General features: G+C 37.0%; 1 protein-coding gene across 2 annotated transcripts in view; it reads right to left on the bottom strand.

Moving 5' to 3' along the window:
- Positions 1–26,954, bottom strand: part of Snup (snurportin-1) — a 285,875-nt gene that overhangs the window by 83,929 nt on the left and 174,992 nt on the right. For both annotated transcript variants that reach the window (XM_090377225.1, XM_090377224.1), the window contains exon 5: positions 24,400–24,496. In XM_090377225.1, the coding sequence (XP_090233351.1) occupies positions 24,400–24,496 (97 nt within the window). The remainder of the gene's footprint in view (positions 1–24,399; positions 24,497–26,954) is intronic.

Here is a 26,954-nt window from a genome sequence, read left to right on the forward strand (position 1 = left end):
AGCCTTCATCAGATTAAAATACTTTGAATGGCAGTTGGAATAGAGATGCACTGCCAGGATGGTGCGTGAGGCACGTGGTTAATTGTTTGTTGATGTTTGTGGCTGTGACGTATGGTGGTGACGTGGCCAGCGTTTGTCTATGGACAGAATTACTGCTTCTGTGATGGGGTTAAGTTGACAACCACTGTTCCTGTTCAACGAGGTATCCGAGCATTTTATACTTAACGATTCCAACCAGGTGCGCCTTAGGTAATGGTGGGACTTGTCCACAACCACGACATCGCGGTGTGGGTCGATGTCGTGGTGGGTTGTCCAGACATGCTCGGCAATAGCTGAGTGTTCACATCCGCCAACTCAGCTATTGCCGAGCATGTCTGGACAACCCACCACGACATCGACCCACACCGCGATGTCGTGGTTGTGGACAAGTCCCACCATTACCTAAGGCGCACCTGGTTGGAATCGTTAAGTATAAAATGCTCGGATACCTCGTTGAACAGGAACAGTGGTTGTCAACTTAACCCCATCACAGAAGCAGTAATTCTGTCCATAGACAAATGCTGGCCACGTCACCACCATACGTCACAGCCACAAACATCAACAAACAATTAACCACGTGCCTCACGCACCATCCTGGCAGTGCATCTCTATTCCAACTGCCATTCAAAGTATTTTAATCTGATGAAGGCTGCCACCCAGCCGAAAGCTAATTCATTTATCGTAGTTTTAATGCTCTGTGTAACAAAATAAAAATAAATTTTCGCATTATGAATCCAGAGCACGTAGGCCTGTTTTATTTTATTATGTAAATCTTCATTGCGATGGACTTCAGAAATAACAGACAGTATGTACTGAACAAGGCTTTTCACAAGTACATGACCCAACTGTTTCAATTTGATGGTAAAAAAAAATAAAATAAAGTGCAGCCATTATCAGCCCACTGCAGGATGGAAGCCTCCTCAACAATTCATGCTGAGGGAAATGGACCATAATCTGCCACGCTGGTCCAGTGCGGGTTGGCAGATCGACTGTATTCAGCAGTAAGGGGCTTGAACCCCAATCTACTCAAAGAGCGTGTGCTACTGCACTCCCGCTCCTGACCACTCGACTACAGATGTGATGGTATTTACCATTAATTAAATTATTTTCACTACTACGGAAACAGGATTTTCTTTATCATCACCTTTCATTAGTCTGCCAAGCAATTTGGATATCAGTAGGGAGTAACCTGAACCTCTGAGAGTACCAAAGATCTCTTCAAACCCAGTTTCTAATGCCATTATATGATATAGCAATATTTCAAGCTCTTCTACTCAAGATAAATGGTAAGTGTAGTAAAATACGGTATTACAACATTTCATGTTTTTTATTTCATAGTACAGCATTTTTTTCATAACATTCTAGAAACTTTGGCAACAATATGTATTTCTTTCGAGTTTAACAAACAACAAGGTATAGCAGACAGACCTTATGTAATTATGAACAATACAGCACTTTAATTTGTACATGGGTAGAAAGTTACACACAGCTTGACTTCAAAGATGATTCCTCCTTCAAGAAAACTCTTAGACAATACAGTGCATTACAAGTAGACCGAAGCTTAAATTCTATTTCAAAGCTTTATACTATTATCATTGTTTTAAAATTATATTACATTAAACTTAATATTTTTCTTTGTTTGCCTACATTTACAAATTGTTCAATTTTTGTATAACTGTCGAAATATGTTCGTTACCATTGTAATATTTCCTATTATACTGTTACAATTACAATTAATTTATGTGATACAAAATGATCTATGTGTTAGGCTGACCTACTGTTTATAAATACTTCTACAAACATCTTTATGTAGTAGTTCTGGTGTTTGATTAGTAGGATTTGGCCTGTAGTTGCCATTCCAACATGTCTAATATAAGCTCAACAGAAGAAATTAGGAGACTTGGCAGGCCAGATAATCATACTGACATTGCAGAGAAACTGACAACATCAGCAGTATGGGACAAAGCACCTGTTGGAATAGAGTTATATGGTGTTGGAGAAATGGCAAAATAAAACTTTTAAGTACAGTTTCAATGTAATGTCAACCCATGAAATAAGAACAAAAAAGTCACCAGAAAACAGTTACTATAACAAATGACACTCCATATTATGATTCCTAGCATCTGATTTGTATGCTTTTGTTGAGATTACAGGTAAAAAAATCTATTTCAACCCAGTGTTGCCACATAGTTCCATTTGTCATCACTCTCCAAAAGAATCCTTAAATCATCACTGAAGACAACTCATCCCATTCTTTATTTTGACTCTGTCTATGCAGCACTGAAGTTGCTGTACATTGGTGAGATGTGGTGGTGGAGGAATTACCACAATGAAAGTGAATGCAATTCAGCCCCCGCCAGTCATCTACTAATCCTGTTTCTTGATACTGAATGTCCCCAAAGGTTAATTAACAATATCACTAATCCTCGGAGATGCAAATCTTAAGTCTAGAGGAGAGTTATCCAGTCCCATTGTTCTGATGTTTGTTTCAGTGTTTCAGCATCTAGAAAATGGCCATGGATGTGTTCTATGGCTGAAGATGACCACTAAGGCCAGAACTGACCAACTGTCCCACGATTTGAGTTTTGCTAAGTAGACATTTTACTTAAAGTTATTGTTTTTGTGTTATCATTATTATTTAAAATTACCACTGCAGCTATTATTTGTGTTTATTTGATAAAGCAGATGAAACTGTTTCTTACTTGGCCTCCATTTGCCTAAAAACAGCAGTCAAAGTTAGGGGAATTCGGCTGCCACTGTCAGTGTCAATCATTTTGATGTTTCATATTTGTTTTCATTGCTATTTCTTATTCTTTTTTTGTAGTTCCATGGGAGTGTAATCACTATTACAAGTATTTTTACTAAGGCTATCTAAGTTAATAACATTATGAACATAACAGTATAGCGTAATATGTTACATATTATATGTAGCATGTAATACATAACACAATATGGTAATAATGGGCATTCTTACTTCTTAGCTTGTGCAGTAATGTTAATTAAAATTATATAAGAATCATGACTAAAAACAAGGGCAGCAAAGCAAAAAGCTCAAAGTAGTGGGAATTCTTTAGCTAGGGAAAGAACTGATGATGGCAGTTCTCTTGTGAATCATAGCTACAATCATTTTGTTACTTATTATGGCAATTTTGAGGATTTATCCATAGGAGACATGATATATACAAGGGAGATGTCTTTGAGAACTTTCATTGGACAGATCGTGAAGATCTCAGGTGACAAATCAGCGTTCTGATCGGTTTATATGAGGAATAGGGTGGATGTCCTTGAAGAAATTAAAAAAAGGGGATCCTTCAAGCACTCAGCTGTCCAAAACAATTCCGGCAACATTTAGGAAACACAAGGCACAATGATATCCTCTGTGGCAGAGTGTACTGGTCCCACAGAAGGTAACTGTTGTGAATCAACTGTCAGGGAAACAGGAAATATGCTTTGTGAAAAGCATAGGTGGAATAGGACTCTAAGTGTCACTCTGGTATGATATAAATGTTGGGAAAACAAAAATGAGAGTAGGGGTACGATATAGGCATAATGACTGATGAATATAACACAACTGTACTGACAGAGTGGACCAGTATACAAGATTGTTTTATAATGGGATTTTAACTTTCCAGATAACGAATGAAACATGTCTTGGTCACTTGCACAGTAACAAGGCTCTTTTGTGGATTTATTGGATGACTGTTTTCTACACCAGCATGTTAGAGGGGAATGTTAGAGAATGCAATACCCTTGATCTGATTATCATGCATTAAGAATCTATAAATAAAAGATCCACCAAGGGCAGCAATCACAGTTTACTGATATGGGATCTAGTTAAAGATGTAACTACTGTCATGGGCAAAGGGAAGAACTTTTGCTTTCATAAAGGTAACTTACTATAGTCTAAGACAGATTGTAAATTCTGTACGGTGGGAACAACTGATGCACTAACAGTATATTCTAAATAGGAGGATTCAGAGAAGTAATGGTAGAAGCTACTAAGATTTTACACCAACTAAGGGATACCACTCAAGACTTAATCAGTTCATCTGAAAATTAAGCTGATGTCAGATAAACTGATGAGACATGGCAGAGAACAAAAATGCATGGGATGCATATAAATTATCAGGAGATACAGAAGCCTATAAGAGATATAAACTAGTCTGCAATCAAGTCAAAAGGGAGGTTATGTAAGCTAAGGCAGATTATGAGAAGGTTCTGGCAGCAAATGCAAAAAATGTTCTTTACTTATGTAAACTAGAAGAAAATGAATTATAATGGTTTAACTGTTGTTACCCCATTTATATGTAGGTATGTGGCATCTACACTCCCAGTAGGAATTTTTATGGGTGGAAATACCAGAAATTTATCAACTTTTAACAGAGGGCTAAATAATTTTGTGCTAATTGAGTGGAAAGCTAAAGAGAAATTGTTGGAGTGAAATGTAAAAAGGCACCTGGGGTGGATGGGATCTGTCAAATTATATTAAGGGAGGAAACAAAGACAGTAAGCAAACCTAAAGCCATAATCATGAAAGTATCCTTGGATTCAGGGTAGGTCCCTATGGACTGGAGATGCGCAAAAGTATTCCAAATTTATAAAGATGGATCAAAGGGTAACCATGAGTAATTACAGACCTGTTAGTTTGACTTCTTTTCTAGGGAAAATAATGGATTTGATGGTTAAAGAAGTAATGCAGGACCATCTAGAGAGGGATGCAGTTATACTGCAGTCAGAGCATGGATTTGTTAAGGGGCAACTTGTCTGACCAATCTAATTGGATACTATAATGCAATAATAAAAATAATAATTCTGCCACAACATACTTAGATTTCCAAAAACTTTGTGACACCGTTGAACATAAAAGATTGCTATACAAATTGGAGTACTGTGGCATTAAGGAAAAGTTGTTGCTATGGGTGAAGGGATGGGTGAGCGTGAAAACAGAATTCTTATCAACAAGCACTGCTCTTCTTGGACTAATGTTATTAGTGGAGTCTCCCAGGATTCAGTTCTATGCCCATCACAGTTTTCTATATTTATAATGATATTGATTTATGTATATCAGGCTTAATTGTAGTTGTAAGATTGGTTAATGAGAGTAATAAAAGTATGCTACACTACAGCACTACTTATTGTAACAAGTTCTAGAAAAACTAGGCAGATGGGCTAAGAAATGGCAATTGAAGTTTAACATTGACAAAAGGATGTTACTGCATATGAGTAGCAGTAAACCCAGATTAATGTACAAACTGTGTGGTAACAAACTCAGGGTAGTGGAGAATGAAAAAGACCCAGAGGTAATTATGTAGTCAGATGTGTAGTTTTCTGAGCAGTGTAGAAAGGCTGCAAGGGCAGCTCATGGGGTTTTATGAATGGCATACACGAACTTTTCCAGCAGTGAAAAGATGATTATCCCATTCTATAGGCAATGGTTAGGCCACTTTGTGAGCACCTTATACAGGTCTGGAGGTCTCATTTTATGAAGGCTGTAGATCTGTTGGAACAGTACAGAGAAGAGCAGAGATTTGTGAGGCGAACAAAAGGGTGCTCTTACCAAGAAAAGTTTCAGTTCTGGAAATTATAGTGTCTGAAAACTAGACACCTGCAAGGAGATCTGACTGGAGTGTCCAAAATTGGCTTGGTAACTCCTTTGACAACACAAAAATTGTAGCATTTGCAGACGATCTCACCATCATCGTTTCTGGAAACTCACGCTCTGCTCTGGAAGCTAATGCTCACCACGTTTTGTCCAATCTCTCCATCTGGACCAGGTTAAACAAGCTCCACATAAATCCAGCTAAATCCAAAATGATGATCTTCAAGAACAAGCTTGACCTGCGGAGACCCCCGCAAATCAAGATCTCTGGTGTGCAACTGCCTTTAGTTACACAAGCAAGGGTCCTAGGAGTCACTATAGACCACAAACTCTGCTTCTTCCCACACCTCAGCACCAAAGTTAAAGGTTTTTCTGCCTCCATCCTCAGAGTCTCTCGAAGTGAATGGGGTTTGTCTAAGAGAACATTATCGCTATACTACAAAGCAGTATTCCTACCCATTGTAACTTATGCTGCCGGAGTGTGGTTCCACCGTGCAGTTATTATAAAAATGAGGAACAAACTGAACTCCATCCAAAGAGGAATGATTCTGGCCACTCACCGTATATGCAGGACTGTCTCCACGGCAGCTATTCAGGTAATTGCGGGAACTTTCCTGCTTGATTTGTTTACAATCTTCCGTGGGCTCTGCTTCAGAATCAGAAAAAAAATACCAACCTGTATTCTGGATATTGAGCTTAATCTCACTGCAGATGATAAACGTGAAAAATCAATATGTTACAATGAACTGATCAACATCTGGCAAACCAGGTGCAATACGTCGCCACAAGGCACAGTAACCAAAAGATTCCTCCCCGAGGTAAAGTTTGCGATGACCAAAACTGCAAGATCCTGGTTCTCTCTCAGCCTTGAAACGTCCTTCTTGGTGACCGACCACGGCTCCCTGAATGAAAAGCTGCACCAACTGGGGCTTCTCGCTACCGACCTATGCTTTTGTGGAGGCAAGGAAAACTGGTACCACCTTCTTTTTGACTGTGACCTGTACGAGGATCTCAGAGATCAACTTCGGAGAAAAATTCTGAACTTCTCCCCAACCAACATGGATCAACTAATCCAGACTCCAGACAATCTTTCCTCCCTACAGCCCTTTGCATCCGGCATCTTTACCCGGCGAAAAACCTTGTATGCCAATGCCAATCAAAACCAGATTAGCAATTCTACAGCCTAGATTTCACTCTTGTGAAGGGAAAGGCTAAATTCTAATTTTTTTTTATTTTTTTTTTATTTTACTTTATTTTTATTTATTTCTTTTTTGCTAAATTTGCCATACTATCAATTTTTATTTTATTTTATTTATTTATTATTATTTATTTATTTTTTTCCTTCTTTTCTCATACATAAATACATTACTGTATTATTATAATATATTACAATGGATTACTTTTATTATTATTATTATTATTATTATTATTTTATTTATTTATTTTTTTTACAACTTGCACTACGGGTACTTTTTTTTTTTTTTTTTCCCCCTCTCCTCTCTTCCCTCTGGAATGGGCCCCCCAGAGGTTCCTGGCCCACCTGCTGACAACACCAGGTGGGTCAGAGTCTCTTTCGAGACGGTACGTGTTTACTGGGACTGGCCTACCTTCCCGTGGCGTGGACGAGTACCCAGAATCATCTGTCCAGGTGACTGATGCTTCTGGGTAGCCAAGCGGCCAGAACAGAACAACAGAACACACACATAATACACACAAACCGACGTCACACACATCTGGCCCATCTGTAGTGATACTGTTCTTCACAGAGATACGAGGCGGAGTTGAACTAACGTTCTAGGTGCCGCCCTTACATATACACATGTCCACATGGAGTGTTTAAGGCTTTGAATGGATTGAGTAAGCTCAATGTTGACTGTATCTTTCCTCTTTCTCAGACTACACACATGGCAGGGTTATATAAATTTAAATTTAGGAAGGATGGCTGCAGGATAGAAGTAGAAAAGTTTGTTTCAGCCAGCAGGTAGGTGAGTGGTGGAATAAATTTCCATCTGTTTTTGTGGAAGTGGGTAGCCTGAATAAATTCAAGGAAGAACTAGACAAACTATTAAAGGGGATGGTTTGTTTGTTTGTTATTTGGTTTTTAGGAGCATTAGCAACTAAGGCCATATTGCTCTGGGGATATGCGGTGGTCGTTTCCTGACCTTTCCGCATCCTCAGTATTTAGTGGTTACGGGCTCGAACTCCGGTCTAATCAAGAAGCGTGTGCACGCACTGCTGCTCCTTCCCACCTGGCTATGGAGGCGCCTAAAGGGGATGGACAGGTGGGAAGTGTTTTTTTTGGCTGATGCCGTATAAGCTTTCTTTCTTTCTTACTTTCATTTAGTCATACAAGAACACAAATATTACCAATACTTGTGTTCTTTTACAACTAATAAAGTCAGTGGAGATTAGAACATTGGTCAGTATAACACAATGACTACTCCAATGTATGTTGCTTATCTTCACTTCCTGCTTCTTTGATCATTTATTAACCCTGCACTATATTCTGCTTGAATTCTGGATCATTGCCTACTTCTCTGCCTCTTTTTATGCACTGCACATTTTCCTTATGCTTACTTTTCACAAATGTCTGATTATATTCTATTTCCCATCACTTGAAATTGAAAAATCATATCTCTTTTGATTTTACAGTACATGATAAATGTTGCACACATCTGAATTTTACATCCTATTTCTTTGGCATCTTACTGAAAGACATCATTATTATTATTATTAGCTATATGGTGCAAGGAAGCCTGAGGCTTATGCTGCACCAGCCAAAAAGAGTTACCGAGTTTTATATATATATATATATATATATATATATATATATAGAGAGAGAGAGAGAGAGAGAGAAAAAAAAGTAGAAAGGTATCACCAAGAAGAGAAGAATGATCATATCTAGATCAGGACCCTGAGTGTGCCAAGTCCATACTCACCAGATGTGAGCCACTGGGGAAATCTGTTTTTTTTTTTTTTTTTTGTTAGTTGTTGGCACATCGGCTTCTGTGACCATAATGCACCTCCCAAAGGTTTTGCATTTTTACTCTGATCCAAGCCTGAGGCGGGATTTGAACCAGCGAACTTTGGGTTGCCAGGCGGGCACTTTATCCACCTAGCTAGCCCGGTCGGCAGGGAAATCTAACTGCTTCACATGATTCATCTTTTTCAAATCCTTCAAAGCCTTTCATGTGCCATGGACATATTTTCTTCCATGTGCCATGGACATATTTTCTTCCATGTGCCATTTAAATAACTTTTAGTAATTTCTGCCCAGACGTCATTAATGTTTATGATGATGTGGTAAATATTGTAAGATTTCCAAAATTCTCTTAACATAAAGTTTTTCTCATCGTCTACTGCAGACAATGCCTGAGTAAATGTTGTCCATAAATAGTATGCTCATAAATTCGAAATAGCACTCTGATCCATAGGTTGAATGAAGGAAGTCATGTTTGGAGGTAGAAATATGGCTCTCACGTTTGAACTGAAATCATCTAGATGCATAGATGTCCAGGAACATTATTTAATAGAAGCAAAATCTTGAAAGGAACGTCGTTGTCTTTACAATATTTTTCAACCTTGGGAATGAAGCAGCATTTAAACCAATGTTCAAAGAGAGATAATTGTTATCCATGCTGTCTGGTTCAATCGGAAATGCATGGGTAGGGTGACTTTATTGATGCCATTAAATGCAAGAGGATTTCCAGAATGGTATTTAAGCAGTGGTTTTAATATGTTATCTGTTGCTACATTAGCCCCAAGCAAGAGCGTGTCCCTATCTCTTGTTGCCTTGAAACCTGGCATTGTATTTTCCTCTTTGGCAATGTAGGTTTGATCTGGCATTTTTTTCCAATACAGAGCATCTTGTCAACGTTAAAAATTTGCTGCGTTGAATAGCCGCCTTCATTAATAATTTTTTCTAACACATCGCAAAATTTCTCTGCAGCTGCAGAATCAACACTGGCGACTTCATCACAACTTTAACATTGTGGAAACCAGCACGATGTTTGAACGTATTAAACCATCCATTGCTTGCCATGAAATTCTACTGAAATGCAATTGAGCAGCAGCCTGGAAACCAAGGCAATGGGGATTTCCAGGACTGCTGGGAGTCATAGTGGAACAAGTAAATACATGGGCTGTGTAAGGGTAACTAAGAGTAGAAACAGGCATGTATACTCACATGTACACCAATGCTAGGAGTATAGTTAATAAATTTGATAAACTTGAAGTGCTAGTCAAGACAACAAAGGCAGATATTGTTGGCAGATATCAAAGACGTGGTGTCACACAGACATAAGCAGTGCAGAATTGGAATTTTGGGAGTACAATGTGTATAGAAAGGATAGACAGGACAGGAAGATAGTTATGCTGTTAGTTAAGAAACAAAATCTAAGGAATTCCATCCAATTTATGTTGGTGGACAATGCAATGTTGAGTCTGTTTGGTGTGACATAAGAACCGGGAAAGGAAAATGAGAGTAAGTGTGTGTCACAGACCTAATGAATCTGATGAGTATAATGAGCAATTGTGCAGAGAAATAGAGTGGGTTAGTAAATCAGAGTGTCTTATAATGGGGGATTTTAATTTCCCAGATACTGACTGGAATTTGTGGGTTGGTCACTCACACACTAGCAAGGCTTTTGTGGATTTATTGGATGATTGTTTTCTACAGCAGAATGTTTGGGAGGAAACTAGAGGGAGTAATACTCTTGGGCTGATTACCAGTAGTGATTCTTCATGCATTAAGAATTTGCAGATAAAGGAACCACTAGGTGGCATGATCACAGTGTGCTGGAGTGGGATTTATTCAAAGAGGTAACTACCATCACGGGTAAAGGGAAGGGTTTTTGATACCGTAAAGGTCACTAGAGTGGTCTGAGACAGTATTTAAATTCTATACGGTGGGACCAACTGATGATATTACCAACAACAAATTCAAAATGGGAAGCATTCAAAGTTAATCTTGGAAGCTACTAGGCTTTTCATACCAACTAAGAAATATTGTTCAAGATTTAGGCCTAAATGGATGTCAGATGAACTAATTAGACATGTGGCAGAGAAAAAAAATGCTTTTTTTTTGTTTGTTTTTAGTTAGTTGTTGGTGCATCGGCTTCTGTGGCCATAATGCAATTCCCAAGGTTTTTGCAGTACTCTGATCCAAGCCCGAGGCGGGATTCGAACCCACGACCTTTGGGTTGCCAGGGAGGCACTTTACCAACCTGGCAACGCACAGTCGGTGAAGAAAAAAAGAAAAATGCATGAGCTACATATAAATTAACACGAGACACAGAAGCCTATGATAGATATAAACTGGTCTGTAACCAATTCACAAAGAAGGTTAGGCAGGCAAAGGCAGATTACGAGAAATCTTTGGCAAAGGATGCAAAGAAAAACAGCAAAGAGTTCTTTAGTTGTGTAAACTCTACAAGGAAGGGGATGAATCAGATTGGTCCCCTTGATATCGATGGTTCAACTGTTGATGATCTTGCTCAGGTAGCTAACAAACTGAACAAATATTTTGAATCTACACTCACACATGAGGAGTTATTCAGGAAGGGGAATGCCAGAGATGTATTAAACTGTGGCAGTATGCTAGATAATCTTGTAGTAACTAAGAGTGAAGTGGAGGAGAAATTGTTGAAGATAAATATAAGAAAGGTACCTGGGGTGGATTGAATCTATCCAGCTATATTAAAGGAAGCAGCAAAGGAAGTAAGCAAACCCTTACCCATAATTATGAGAGCTTCCTTGGACTCAGGGGAGGTACCCATGGACTGGAGATGTGCAAATGTGACCCCAATCAACAAAGGAGGATCGAGGGCAGACTCAGGTAAATACAGACTTGTTAGTTTAACTTCTGTTCCAGGGAAATTAATGGAGGCAATGATTAAAGAAGCAATACATGATCATCTAGACAAGACTTCAGTTATAGCTCTGACAAAGCATGGGTTTGTTAAGGGAAAGTCTTGCCTGACCAATTTGATTGTATACTATTATGTAGTCACAAAGGAACTAGATGCAAAGATTAATTTTGATATCATATATTTGGATCTTAGAAAGGCTTTTGATACTGTTACACATGGAAGACTGCTGCACAAATTGGAGCAGTGTGGCATTGGAGGCAAATTGCTGCTATGGATAAAGGGATGGTTGAGTGGGAGAAGACAAAGAGTGGTAATCAATGGACACTGCCCTTCGTGGAGTGGGAAGGAGCAGCAGTGCGTAGCACACCCTTCTTGATTAGACCGGGGTTCGAGCCCGTCACCACCAAATACGGAACATGCGGAAAGGTCAGGGAATGACCACCGCACCGGAGCAATATGGCCTTAGTTGCTAATGCTCCTAAAAAAAAAAACCAAAACCAAACCAACCCTTCGTGGAGTCCCTCAGGGTTCAGTGTTGGGTCCATTGTTTTCTATATTCATCAATGATATTGATGATGGTATATCTTTCTTAATGTCCAAGTTTACAGATGATACAAAGGTCAGCAGGGTTGTTAATGACACTAATGACAGTAAGCTGCTGCAACAGGATCTAGAAAAGTTGAGCAGATGGGCTGAGAGGTGGCAAGTGAAGTTTAATGTTGACAAATGTAAAGTACTGCATATGGGAAGCAGTAACCCCAGAGCAACGTATCAACTGTGTATTGCTACACTGACAGTGATAGAGTGAAAAGGACTTGGGGGTAATTTTGCAGGCAAATATTAAGTTTTCTGAGCAGTGCAGACGATCTGCAAGAGTAGCTCGTGGTGTCTTGTCAATGATATACAGGAATTTTTCTAGTAGGGATAAGGAGGTGATTATCCCCTTGTATAAGGCAATGGTCGGGCCACACCTTGAGTACTGTATACAGGTCTGGAGGCCTCATTTTAAGAAGGATGTAGAGCTGTTGGAGCGAGTACAGAGAAGGGCAACAAGATTAGTGAATGAAACAAAGGATTGCTCTTACGAAGAAAGGATTAAGTTTTGCAGATTACAGTGCCTGGAGACTAGGCACCTGCGAGGTGATTGAGGTGTATAAAGCCTTGAATGATTTGAGCATGCTCAATGCTTATGGGATTCTTCCTCTTGCTCAGAGTAATCGCCTGAGAGGGCATAAATTCAAATTGAGGAAAGACAGTTGTAGGACAGATGTGCGGAAGCTTGCCTTTAGCCAGTGGATGGTTGATTGCTGGAACCAACTTCCACCTCTCATTGTAGAAGTTGATAGCTTAAACAGATTCAAGGCAGAACTAGACAAACGTTTGTAGCGAGTGGATGAATGAAAAGAGAAGGATCTGTACTTTTTTTTTTTTTTTTTGGCTGATGCTATATAAGCTTGCTTTCTTGCATCATGTGCTCTGCTCAAAACTTGGCTTGGGGTTCACCGAACGTATCCTTAATATCTTCATAAATACTTGTTGCTTTTGCTTGAATGGCCATTGGACTCGGGGCACTTGCTTCTGAAACTGATTTTCCATCCATATTATTAACAGCTGTTTCATCTTCGAGATAGCACCTGAACGCAGTTTTGTGACCACTGTTGATTTTAAGTGCATTGATCCTTTGACATGTTCTTTTATACGCACACTGTCCTTTAAAATAGTGTTCACTGTTGAAGCAGCGAGATCTAATGCTGTGTAATAATAACAAACTTTGCCCTGATGCATAATTCTTAATTAATCATCTTCATTTCTAAATCAATTTTGTTTCGTTTCCTAGCATTGCCAGCACTTGCACTTTTCATTAGTCCCTTTCTAATAAGTAAATAGGAATGAAGAGAAGATTCTGAAAATTTGTTTGAAGATTTCAGTGAAGGGAAACTCATTTCACCATAATAACATAAAAACCCACACAACTGCAGTTATCAGTATTATAGCAAATGCAATAAGATCGAGTTTACTACCCGTTTATAATTAGATGCACTAACAGAAAAGCAAACATAAACCGGAAAGTGCAAATTGTTTTTATTGTTTTATGGTTGTGACCTCCAGAAACGTGCTTTGGGAAAATATCACAAAGGTGTTCAAAATTGATCCTTATAACGGAACACATGATAACGATAAGCGTAGTGCAATTTCCATTTTAAATATGACCTTTTAGAGATGAATAGCTTAGTAATTTACTGAAATTTTCAACTTCCAAGGACTTGGAACAAATTACAAAAAAAAAAAAAAAAAAAACCAACAACAATGTGTTATTGGGTTCACATTATGATATTTTTACAATACCTCCATTTAACCCTACAGATGCAAAATACCTTTTCCATAAATTTTTCAGTTTGCACAAGCCAGCAAAAACTTACATAAAGTCGAATGTCAGTAAGTCAAGTATTACGTTAAACCGGGGAGTTCTTGTATGTTATTTTTATGCATATACAAGGGGTACTAGGAAAGTTTTGCAATATGACGCAACAATGAATCACAGGAAGCTGCTTGTTGCTGCATGTTGAGACATGTTCATACATGCATAGTAGCCGCTGCGCCAAGTCGATGGGCTCAGTTATTCATTAGTAGTGAGAGTGTAAAGTGCTTGCGATGGCATCGTTGTCACGAAATGAGATAAGGACAGTTTTGCGGTATAATTTCGTGCGTGGTTTAACCATAGACCAGTGCTTAGAAGAAATGACTCTTGCACTAGATGATGATTGTCCACATCGTACAACGATATTCAGGTGGTATAGAGAATTCCAAAGGGGAAATTTCACTCTGGAGGATTCTGAGAGGCCGGGAAGGCCACGAACGTCAGTTATGGAGGAAAACGTTACTGCTGTGAGGAAAATGCTTGATGAAAACAGGCGAGTGACCTACCAACAGATAGAGGATACTTTGGGCCTAAATGCACCAGCAATTCGTTCGATTCTGCAAGATCATTTGCACGTGAAGAAACTTTGTTCTCTCTAGGTGCCACATCAACTGACTGAAGAGCAGATGACACGACGTGTGACTTGGTGCCGGGAGATGTTAAAAAAGTTTGATAAGGGACAATCTCGGTATGTGAACAACATCGTGACAGGTGACGAGACTTGGCTGTACTATTACGATCTGCCGACCAAGGCTCAAAACAAAGTTTGGGTCTTTGATGATGACGACACACCCGTAATTGTCAGAAAATCCCGATCTGTAAAGAAGAAAATGATAGCTGTATTTTTCAAATCGAGTGGAATTGTGGAACGTGTCGTTTTGGACACGCAGAAGACAGTCACAGCTAAGTGGTATACTGAACAATGCCTGCCTAAAGTCATTGGATCTATGAAGAACCTGCGGCCAAAGTCAAGAATGGACACCTGGTACCTCCATCACGAAAATGCTCCAGCTCACCGCGCCAAAGCCTGCACCGAATATTTGATCACGACAGGACTGAAACTTCTCGAGCACCCTCCCTACAGTCCAGACCTTGCTCCCTGCGACTTTGCACTGTTCCCGCATGTGAAAATGAAGCTAAAAGGGAGGCGGTTTTCCAGTGATGAGGACCTTCTACGGGCTTGGGACAACGAGTGTGCTTTACTCCCTAGTGAAACTTGGCAGAACTGATTTAAAGATTGGTTTCGGAGGATGGAGAGGTGTATTGAATGTAGAGGAAATTACTTTGAAAAAATTAAATAAACAAAGCTGTATTGCAAAACTTTCCTAGTACCCTTTGTATATAATATACGCAGCACGCCATTCACTGTTTAGACGAAGAAGGGACACCTTGCCCCGAAACTACTACTTTTATATCATTATTTACCTCTATTTTAACACTTTTATTTATATCAATTTTTATCAGTTTTAACTTATATTTGATGTATATTTATTTTAAATCTATCTGTCTGTCAGTCATTAATAGGAAAATACATAGTGAAATGCATCCTGAAGCTAAACTGTTTTCTAATTGTAGTCTTGTCTTAATGATAAAAATCTAAATCAGGAATCATCTACCTCAAGTAGTACTGTAATTAAAAAATGATTCTTTCAAATATATAATTTTTTTTTGGTTTTTAATTATTACTTGTAATTCTTATTTATTTATTTTTAATTTTCAAATAAAATAAATTCTCTTTGTACATTGCAGGTGGAAATATTCTTTTATATAAAGTGACCTGTATATAATTTTATTTCCTTAATGCATACGTGCATATAAAAAACATCTAAAATGTGTCAAAATTGGAGTTCATAGACAAAATAAAATAAAAATTATTCCAATATTTATCAAATAGACAGAAAGAAAGACTCATTTGTATATTTTATCCTTAGTTTTTATTAAAAACAAATAATTTTGTGCTAATAGCCTTCAATAATTTTATTTTAAAACCTAACAAAAAGTCCATCCAAAAGTATAATTAATTTTTTTTTTTTCCCAATTTACTTGAAATAAGCAGCACACTAGTCACTGAGGAATACTCTCGACTAGAGTGCTTTGTCATTTAATATTCTGAATCTAAACTCTGCAGTTTTTAAAATTTGTTAAAATTATCAAGAATGGTTTTCAAAGCACCAATTGAATATCTGTAAAATCTAATAGTTATCAATATTAGACTTCACATATATAAAATAAAGTGGTAAGGTTACTTCATCTTAAGTGATTAAATCATTTATTTTCCAATTCAGGTGTGAAAACCAAGATCTTGTAATAATAATCATTAACCATTTTTGTATGGCAACCAGCTGTGCAACAGCATTAAGTAAGCACATAAGGTGATACTCATTGAGTGCACCGAAGAAAAAACTAAAATAAGAGGGAACTGTGTAACAGTAGCTACATCTATATAGCATGCATTCAATCTTGCCTAAGAAACGATTCCAGAGTGCCATTTATGTGTGTGAGCTTTGCAGGTGCAAAAATTTCACCACAAAACAGCATAAGACTATATTCCCCATATGAAATATACTATAATATTATCTTAGTTGGGGGGGGGGGAGAGAGAGAGAGTAAAAATTTCTCAACAGTTTACGTCATCCTAAGTATAAGGTTAAAATAACAATTCTGTGAGCAAAAGAGATAAATGATTAACCAAATACAGTCAAAATTGGTTATAACGAGCATCAAGGGGCTGACAATATTTTCTCGTTATAACTGTTACTTGCTATAACAGTGATAGCAGAGATGGGGAACCCCTGGGGCCGTTAAACAATGAACTATATCAGTGATGAGTTAAATCTACCTCCTATTTTTTTAAATTCTCAATGACTTGATAAAAAGATAGATTCAAAAAAACAAAAGAAATATTAGAGAGAAAAAAATAATAAGTATATACATACATATTATTTGTATTAATATGCTTGTAGAAACCTTCCATCTGATCAACGATCACCAGTATGGATTCCATCAGTCTCGATCCACTGGTGATATTCTGGCTTATGTTACCCATTTATGGATAAATTCAATGGAAAAGTTTGGTGAAACACAAGCAGTTTGCTCTTGACATCTCAAAGGCTTTCAATTGTGTTTGGCATAAAGGTCTTCTTAACAAGCTTCCATCTTATGGTTTGCCAACTGTTTTTTTGTAATTGGGTATCCAGTTTTCTCTCTGATCGCTCACTGAGGGTGATGGTATAGTCTTTGTTGAGTACAGTATCTACAATGTCACCCTCTGTAGGAAGACCACTAGTTAATAAGTTGTCAGAGTCGTACAAATTCATCGATGTTATCTGTATAACCTACATAGTTGTTAAGTGGCAACCATTCGGATAATGGTAAGTTGTTTTCTTCATTTCCATTTTCTTCATCTACAATTGAAATTTCATTTGAATTTAATATCGATTTCTTCAAGCAATTCAATATGGTTGTCGAAGTAATGTTGTTCCACGCATCATTCAATAAATTTATAGCATCCAATATCGATATGGACTCAGTAAGTTACTGTTCTCTTTGACTGATCAGACGTAGAATAGAAATCTTTTATAAAATACTTTCATCAAAAACTCTTTATTACACCTACGTCCACTGTTTGTAAAATTGATGTCGCATTGGGAGGCAAAAACACTAGCTTAATGTTGGAGAAATTTTGAATCTGGGGATGTGCAGGACAGTTATCAACTAACAGTAAAATATTTTTCTTCTTTTTGAATAGTTCCTTATTCCAATCATTTACGTATTGCCGAAAAACATCCTAAATCATCCAATCTTTCTTATTTGCAGTGTAATCCACAGAAAGTTTCCTTACGTTTTTTAAATACCGACGTTTTAACGATTTTCCGATAACAAACAGTTTTTTTTTTTAATCAGTTCCTGTCATATTTGTGCATACGAGCACCATCAAGTGAGTCTGATTTTTTTCCACCAACACATTTTCCCCCTTTGAATTTAAATGTATTGTCAGGTGTCAAATTTAAAAAAAAGTTCTGTTTAGTAGGCATTGTAGATGTCTTCATCATTGAAATTTTTCCTGATTTCAGCCCAAACACGGTCACACCATTCATTTGCCATTATTGGATCTGCAGATTGAGATTCTCTACTAATTTTTGCATAAACAATGTTATGTCGGTTTTTAAATTGATCCAGCCAATTGTTGTTACACACAAAATTGTTTAGCAAATTTTTCTGCTTGGGCCTTTAAGATCGGACCATCTATTGAAAATCTAGCACTTCTTTGTGTGGTGAATCATTGAAGCAATGCTTCGTCAACGTTTGTAACCTCATACTTTTTAAATTTTTTTTTCAGTTCTAATAAAATTTTTTAAAATAAAATTTATGTTCTTTTCCAGTGCTGATATGTAAACATCGTAATTCTTCCACAATGTCGATACACTTGAAGAGGACAAAGAAAACTTTTTATATACTTCAACTTTTTTTGCACCACGTTCTAACTCACGAATAATTTTGACTATTTTGCAAATCGAGAGAGACATTCTTTTGTTAGGAGACCTGTTTCCAAAGGAAGGGTTCATTTCTAATTAATTTTACTTTAAAATGATAGTAAAGTGATCTGCATACAATTTTCATAGAAGCTCGAAATGCATACAATGCTCTTAGAAGTCACGAAATAAATTTATGGTTCAGTGAATACAAGACAATCTGTAAATAGGGTAATGCGACAAGCAGAATGCCAATGTACTATTGTATAGCCCCCGTCCCGGGAAGGACAAGGTCATAAACCAGCCGCTAATCCGATGCAGGTGGTCATAAAGCTAAGTCGCCCTTTTAATTTTCGTCTATTCCAAGAAATGGGGATTTTTCAATTACTTGAGCAAAATTTGTTTGAAATTTTGTTCGGTATATCCATAATATACACTCATTATAACAGTGAGCGATTGCATGGGAATATACGTAAATTAAATCATTATGGCTTTTTGCTCGTTACAGCCGTGATCTCGTTATAACCCAGTTCAACTGTATGTCTAATAAGCTATTTTCCACACTGAAAAACCATGCAGCATACACCCTTGGGGCAAGATCATTGATAATCATAACAGCAACTTTTGTTAACAACAGCTTTCTCAAAGATGAAGTTTCTAAGACTGCATAAAAATATACATAAGAACATAAAAATACAGGAGTCAAATTGCAAATTGAGTAATTACAGACCTGTAGACTTCTGTTTCAGAAAAAATAATAGAATCAGTTGTTACAGAAGTATTGTTCTATCTTGATCATTTTGACATATGAAGTTATATAGAAATCACAATAGCATGAATTTATTATTGTCTGACCAATCTGATTGGCTAATATTATACAGTAATAAAGGAACTGTATCACAGAAGCTAACCATGCAAAAAATAATTTTGACATCATATACTTAGATTTCAATAAAGCTTTTGATACTGTTCCACAGCCGACCAAGCTAGCCGGGTGGGTAAAGTGCCTGCCTGGCAACCCAAAGGTCGCGGGTTCGAATCCCGCCTCGGGCTTGGATCAAAGTACTGCAAAAACCTTGGGAGGTGCATTATGGCCACAGAAGCTGATGCGCCAACAACTACCAAAAAAAAAAAAAATGTTCCACATAAAAGAGTTCTGTACAAATTAGAGCAATGTGGCATTAGCGGAAAGTTACTGCAATGGATAAAGGGATGAGATAACTGAGTAGCACAAGTACAGGCTGATTATAAATTGGCACTAATCTTCTTGGATAAATGTTATTAGTGGAGTCTCTCAGGGTTCAGTGATGGGCTCCTTATTGTTTTCAATATTTATTAATGATAGTGATGAAGGCAGGTCAAGCTTATTATCTAAGTCTGTATACGATACATAGATTTACTTGGTAGTTAATGACAGGAATGAAGGTGTGCTACTGCAATAAGATCTTTATGGGGGGGGGGGTAGAGATGCTATCCATATAAAGCACAGTGCCTATGTCTGAATTGCTCGTCACCCCTTGCAAATCAGAGGGAGAGTACAGCCACTCCCCGACTTACGTAAGGGTTGCGTTCTGTGGAACTCTATGTAAGTCGGAATTTCCCTAAATGCTTACGCAGCACTCGCAACTATGCATGCTGAATTTGATTGAAGCAAAAAAGAAATGTTCGACGAATGTGTAAATAGAATTATTTATTCAATTTTTTTATCTCATACGCTGGAAAAATTACAAAAGTGTACAAAATTACAAAAATTTCAAAATTATAAAATTACAAAAACAGAGGAGACAGGCATAATGTCAGCAAGTTTTACCTTTCGAGCATCATTGCCAGAATTAACTCTCCAGCTGATAAGCATGTCACTGGTGGAAGTTGAGGGCTGTGGAGATTTAGAAGGATTTTTTTTCCAATACATCACAAAATTTCTTTGCAGCTGCAGAATCGGCACTGGTGACTTCACAGCATATTTTAATGTTTTGGAAACCAGCACGATGCTTGAACCTATTAAACCACCCGTTGCTTGCCATGAACTTGGCTTGGGGTTTACCGTACCTATCCTTAATATCTCATAAATAGTTCTTGCTTTTGCTTGAATGGCCATTGGACTCAGTTTTTTTGTTTGTTTTTAGGAGCATCAGCAACTAAGGCCATATTGCTCCGGAATATGTGGTGGTCATTCCCTGACCTTTCCGCATCCTCCGTGACGGGCTCGAACCTTGTCATAATCAAGAAGTGTGTGCTACGCACTGCTGCTCCTTCCCACCTGGCTACTGAGGTGCCTATTGGACTCAGAGGCACTTGCTTCTGAATCTGATTTTCCATCTATATTATTAATAGCTTTTCCATTTTCGATATAGTACCTGAACGCTGTTTTGTGATCATTGTTGATCTTAAATGCATTGATCCTCTTTAACATGTTCTTTTATATGTGCACTGTCCCTTAATATAGTATTCACTGTTGAAGCAGCGGGACCCAATTCCCTTGCAATAGATGACAAACTTTGTCCTGCTTCGTACTTTTTAATTAATCATCTTCATTTCTAAATCAATTTTGTTTCGTTTCCTAGCACTGCCAATAGTTGCACTTTCCGTTGGCCCCTTTCCCTTCACCATTGTAATAAGTAAATAGGAACGAAGAGAAGATTCTGAAAATTTATTTGTTTTTTATATGCTTGAAGATTTCAGTGAAGGGGGAACTCATTTCATCATGATACCGTAACATAAAAATTGCAGTTATCGGTATTATCGCAAAAATAATAAACTCAAGTTTACTACCCCTTTATAATAGATTGTGATAACAGAAAAGCCCAATAAACCGGAAAGTGCAAATTGTTTTTATTGTTTTATGGTAGTGACCTATAGAAATGTGCTTTAGAAAAATATCACAAAGGAGTTGGAAAAAACTGATTCCTATAACGGAACATATAATAACGATGAAAGCTGCAATTTCCATTTTAAAAAAGACCTTTCAGAGAGATAAATAGCTTAGTTATATAGCTAAAATTTCAAATTCCAAGGTCTTGGAACGAATTACCAAAAAAAAAAAAAAAAAACACACACACAATGCATTATTGGGTTCACATTACAATATTTTCATTATAATTAATCGTGAAAATTATTCCTACGGGATGCAAAATACGTTTCCACGATTTTTTTACGTTTGCACCGTTTGGCAAAAACTTACGTAAAGTCAAATTTCTATAAGTCGAATATTATGTAAGCCGGGGAGTAGCTGTGTAACAAAAATTAAGCAGATAAGCTGAGAAGTGGCAACCAAGGATTAACATTGATAAATACAAGGTGCTGCATATGGCTAGCAGTAATCCCAGGATAACATACTGATTAGGTGGTACCTCACACAATTTGGAGAATGAAAGAGACCTAGGATAACTGTATAGTTTGGCATGAAGTTTTCTGAGCAATGCAGACAGGCTGGTAGGACAGCTCATGGGATTACATTAATAATATAGAGAAAGTTTGCTAGCAAGGACAAAGTAATTATCCCATTGTATTAAGCAATGGTTATGCCACATCTTGAGTACTGCATACAGATCTGCATGCCTCATTTTGAGAAGAATGTGGGTCCATTAGAACATGTACAGAGAAGAGCAACAAGATTAGCTAAGGAAAGGAAACAAAAAATGGTACTCTTACCACAAGAGACTTCAGTTCTGCAAATTTCAGCATGTGAGAAGACCTGGTTGATGTGTTTAAGGTTTTAAATGAATTGAGTAAACTAAAATGCTGATGGCATCATAAGTTACTCTTTCTCGGCAACACATACATTTAAACTGAAAAAGAATGGCTATAGGATAGCTATGCGAAAATTTGCTTTCAGCTGGAGACTAATCAGCTGTTGGGGAAAAAAACTACCATTTGGTGTTGTGGAAGTGGGTAGTTTAATTAGATTAAAGGAAGAATTACAGAAATTATTATAGGGATGGGAAAACAGCTTTTTTTTTTTTTTTTTTGTTCTTTTGCTGATACTGTAAAAAGCTTGCTTCCTTGCAGCAGTTGCCACTAATAATACTAAAATGTGATATATTTATATCAGTCCTCTCTTCCCCCATTTTAGCATTGTTCATACAAATTATATTTCAATATTTCAAACAGATAACTGCTCTATGTTGATGTTTTGTTCATGATGGATATCTCAATTTTGAATGTTTCTGAAACAAATATATTCTACCCGCATATATGGAGTAGTTCATCAAGTCCTTTACCAATTTTAAAAATTAATAACTTAAAAAAAATGTAAGTCACATTGAAAAATTATTTTCTTTTTGCATAATAATCAGTACATATGAGATTTTTAAAACAATAAAAAATTTGTTTGAAATTCAGCCACTAAGGCACATGTAAAATGATTCATTTAGAAAAATAATACAATTAACTTTTTCAACAACCTTTATTGATGATCAAATCTCCCAAGTGTCCACCATATTTTCTAATAGACAATCAGGATGGGACACTGCCTTCACATTTCAGATGGTATCTTCACTACCTCCTATATTATATCCTTCAAATATGAAAGAAGTGAAGGGTTGAAGAGTGGAGTCTATAAACTTGATATTTCAGATATCCCTACAAAGTCTGCTGGAGTTAGGTGAGGCAATCTTGCAAACTAGGGATATGGAAATTGAGATTGAAAATCTGGTCTTCAAAGAAGGTTTCTTAAAGGAGCTATTCGATATTATCGTCATTATGGTACATAGCAACATCCTGCATAAAACTTGTGCTTCCATGTAAAACATATTCATTAGCCTCTGGAATAATTTTGGTCTGCAATAGGCTAAACAATGTGTGTTGTTAATTTTGCATATCCAAAATTGGTGCCTCAATTGTTGGCTTCAGAGAAAAGGCACCAACAATAGTATATGACATAAATCTACAAGTTCTATAACTTTTAATGTGTGGAATGATTCTTCAACATACACGAGGGTTTTCTCTGGTCAAAATTCAACAATATGCACCTACCACACATCCATCAACATGAAAGCAAGTACCATCCAGCCACAGTATGCTAAATAACCATTCTGAATCCTGTGCAATAATGATGAACAGGGCAATATTACAAACCCATTGTAATGTTGCCCCATTTATCCACAGGGCAACATTACAATGGGTTTGTGGTTTATTTTATATTTTATTTTATAGGAAAAACAGGTAGAAGTCTACTTTTAAAGCTTCATATACCATGCTCTAGGAAATACCAGTCACAAGATGTATGATGAACACTAGATAATCTCAACAAATTTGACTGGGCTTGTTGTTGAACATGATCACAAGTGTGAATTACTTCTTTTGATGTTGATGGATGACAACTTCTAGGCTTAGGGATTAAGTTGCCTTCTTCAAATGCATTGCAGTATTTAATGCAGTTCTTTTCAAACAAGGAGGTGTTGAGACCTTTTATATATCTAACATACACTAAGGGCTCCAATAATATTATTGCCATTATTGCAATAAAGTTTTAAAGTGCTTAAAATAGACAACATTTTAAAATAAACTTGACTGGACTTGGTTACTTAAGATGGACTTTAGCTTCAGGGGTTTTACCCTGATAACAAAGAATATGACTGTCATAAGTAAGCACTCAAATTCTCTAATCCCAGAGTCATCTTTTGTATAATAAATGCAAAAGCTAATTTATTTATCAAGGTGAATAAGTCATTTAGCCACCTGTGGTTAATCAGCACATTATAGCTGTGTTGCCCTTGTACCATAAAGCCCACACAATCAACAAGCAAACCTGTGGTTAAATTTCAAACTATTTTTTTATTGTTTTTAAAAAATCCAACATATACAGATTAACAACACAAAAACAATGTTTTTTGACACAACCTATAGTTTGAGTTATTAATTTTCCAAGTAGGAAAGGACTTGATAACCACCCTGTACATAATCAGACCACTCCTCATAAAATTGATAATTTATAAGAAACAAGGAAATGGAGAAACAACTTGGAAAATTAAATTACAAGTTAAGTATGAAAAGCATTACCTGTATTTCCCAGATTTTGTTTTTTGTTTCCTCCTGGAAGGTGAGATGGAAAACTATTTACTAAATAGCCACTCTTGGTATAAGCTTTTGTTTCTCCCTACATAGAGTTTTTTTTTTAATTAATAATTCATATTACAGGTTAGAGGAAATTAAAATATATATACAGGGTAGCAAGTATAAAAGAAATTTGGCACTTCAGAGATGAACATCTCAGTAACAGTAGGTGCTGGACATTGACATTTGCAGATCAATTACATGAGGCAAACAAGTGTATAAATCTGATTTAAACAACAGATGAATCACTGTTTTCATTATGTGGCTTTCATATGATAGAAAATAAAGTGCTCAATGTAGGCTCCAAGTTGCATTGTTTATACTTGACGACAACAACTCTTGTTGCATAGCCTTGTTACTAATGCTCTGAGATGGTATAGAGACTGCTACATTAAGAAAAATTTCAGGTATCCTCAAAGCCAAAAATATAGCAGTAATAAGAACAGGGTAAGGAGGGAAGCATTTCTCCCCAATGGCACTAGCTCAAGGAGCAGTATGCAGTACACCTTGCAAATCACCAAATATTCACAATTCTGATACCATTCTCTCTACTCACAAAGAAAAACAATTGGAGGGGAGATTAACTACAAAAATGTTTAGCCTCACTGTGCAAGACTAAAATAATTGTGCAGCTCCAGTATTATCACTATACAAAAAACTCCCTATCTGGTGCTATCACGTCAGATAACTACATTATTTTGGTAGAACAAAGAATGCACGAGATTGTTTAGATTCACTTCAAGAGGCTAATACGACTGTATGGTTCTCAGTCCCAAATTAGTAGACTTACAATAGGCCTACTAATGGATTAATGGCATGCACAAGCAGAGGTGAAACTGAATCTTGCAATGCTTCTATTGGGACATCCAGCAGCCTGGAAAACAAGGTATGGGAGAGGAATACAGAGGCTGCTAGGGATCCTCAAATGAAAAGCAAATATATGGGCCATGTTAGGGTTACTATGGGCACAAACAGGTACACATATACAGGGTTCTACACTAATGCTATAAGTACTGTAAATAAATTTGATGAATATGAAGCACTGATTAAGTCATCAAATCCAGACATAGGGACAGCAGGAGTATGGTGCTATTCAGACATAGAGGATGAAGAATTTAAATATAGAAAGTAGAATGTGTACAGAAAGAACATTATATAATGAATGAGGTAGTGCCATAAGTTTCTTTCATAAGCATGTTATGTCAGTATGTTGTATGACTGGTCACAATGAGAGCAGTTACCTGATAAAGATGACACTATTCGTCTCTATAAACTATACCACATTTGGAATATTGTACTCAGGTCTAGAAGTCTCATCTAAAAAAAGGACGTGGAACTTCCAGAGAGGGTTCAAAGAAGGGCAACCACACCGTGGGGTGCTGAGGGTTATCCATATAAGAAAGACCTCCAAGCACAGGGATTATAGGGCCTGGAGACTGAACAACTCAGGGGTGACCTGATCAAGGTGTTTAAGGTGTTTGTGTTAATTTATTCTGCTTATCCCCTTCAAAGAATAAACAGAATGAATGAGGAAGGCATATTTGTGTATATATTTAGAAGGTGAACAAGAGGGTACAAATAAAAAATTTTGGGAAGCAACATGTGATTACATCTTATGAAGTAATGATTTCCTGACTTCTGAAATGATTTACCTCTCAAAGTGGCTGGGGTGGAGAATGTAGTAAAATTCAAGACAAAATTGGATAGTTACTTTTTAGCAATAGGCAAATATTGTGATTGATTCAATCCCCCCCCCCCAGATGTAGAATAAGTGTGCTTCCTTGCATCAATTAGCCCCATTAATACTAATATAGATTTGTATCTATTTGGCTACTTGTATTTATTATTTCATGTTTCTGTTTAATATGTTTATAACAAAATTATCAATTACTCTGGTTTTAAATTTATTTTGTGTATTATGATATGTTAATTTACTTTTTGCTTCAAGTTTCAGGTAGTTAGTTGCTATAAGTCTGGACGGTAACCTGAAAGACCAAGTGCACAACCTGAAACGGATGAATATATTTCAGAAACTAACCTGCACACAATAAACTAGCACTCTGCAAGATCCTGTTGTATTCAGAATTATTCATTACCACCAGGGTTATTCCAAAAATAATGAACAAAATTGGTTAATTTAAAATGAATTTACTTTATAACATAATTTACATTCAAACATTCAATGTAGCCTCCTTCACACCTTATAACTGCTTTCCAACCTTTGAGTAATTTCTGAATGCTGTTTAACTGTTTTCTGAAGTCAAGCTGTCTGTAAAAGCATTGGTTCCTACCCCCAATGCTTTTACAGACAGAAATTTTTGTCCATGCAATGGTTCCTTGAGCTTAGGGAATAGACTGTAATTGCAAGGAATCATATCAGGCTATTAAGTGGGGTAGGATAGTGCTTTACACTTGTAACTGGCGGAAACATGCTGTACAGACTGTGTGATACAAGGCCTTGCATTATCATGGAGTATGAGCATACTAGCTTCCAATGTCTA

This window comes from Mastigoproctus giganteus, chromosome 7 (assembly GCF_048544385.1).
Source record: "Mastigoproctus giganteus isolate SK-2022 chromosome 7, ASM4854438v1, whole genome shotgun sequence".
In the NCBI taxonomy this organism is placed as follows: Eukaryota; Metazoa; Arthropoda; class Arachnida; order Uropygi; family Thelyphonidae; genus Mastigoproctus; species Mastigoproctus giganteus.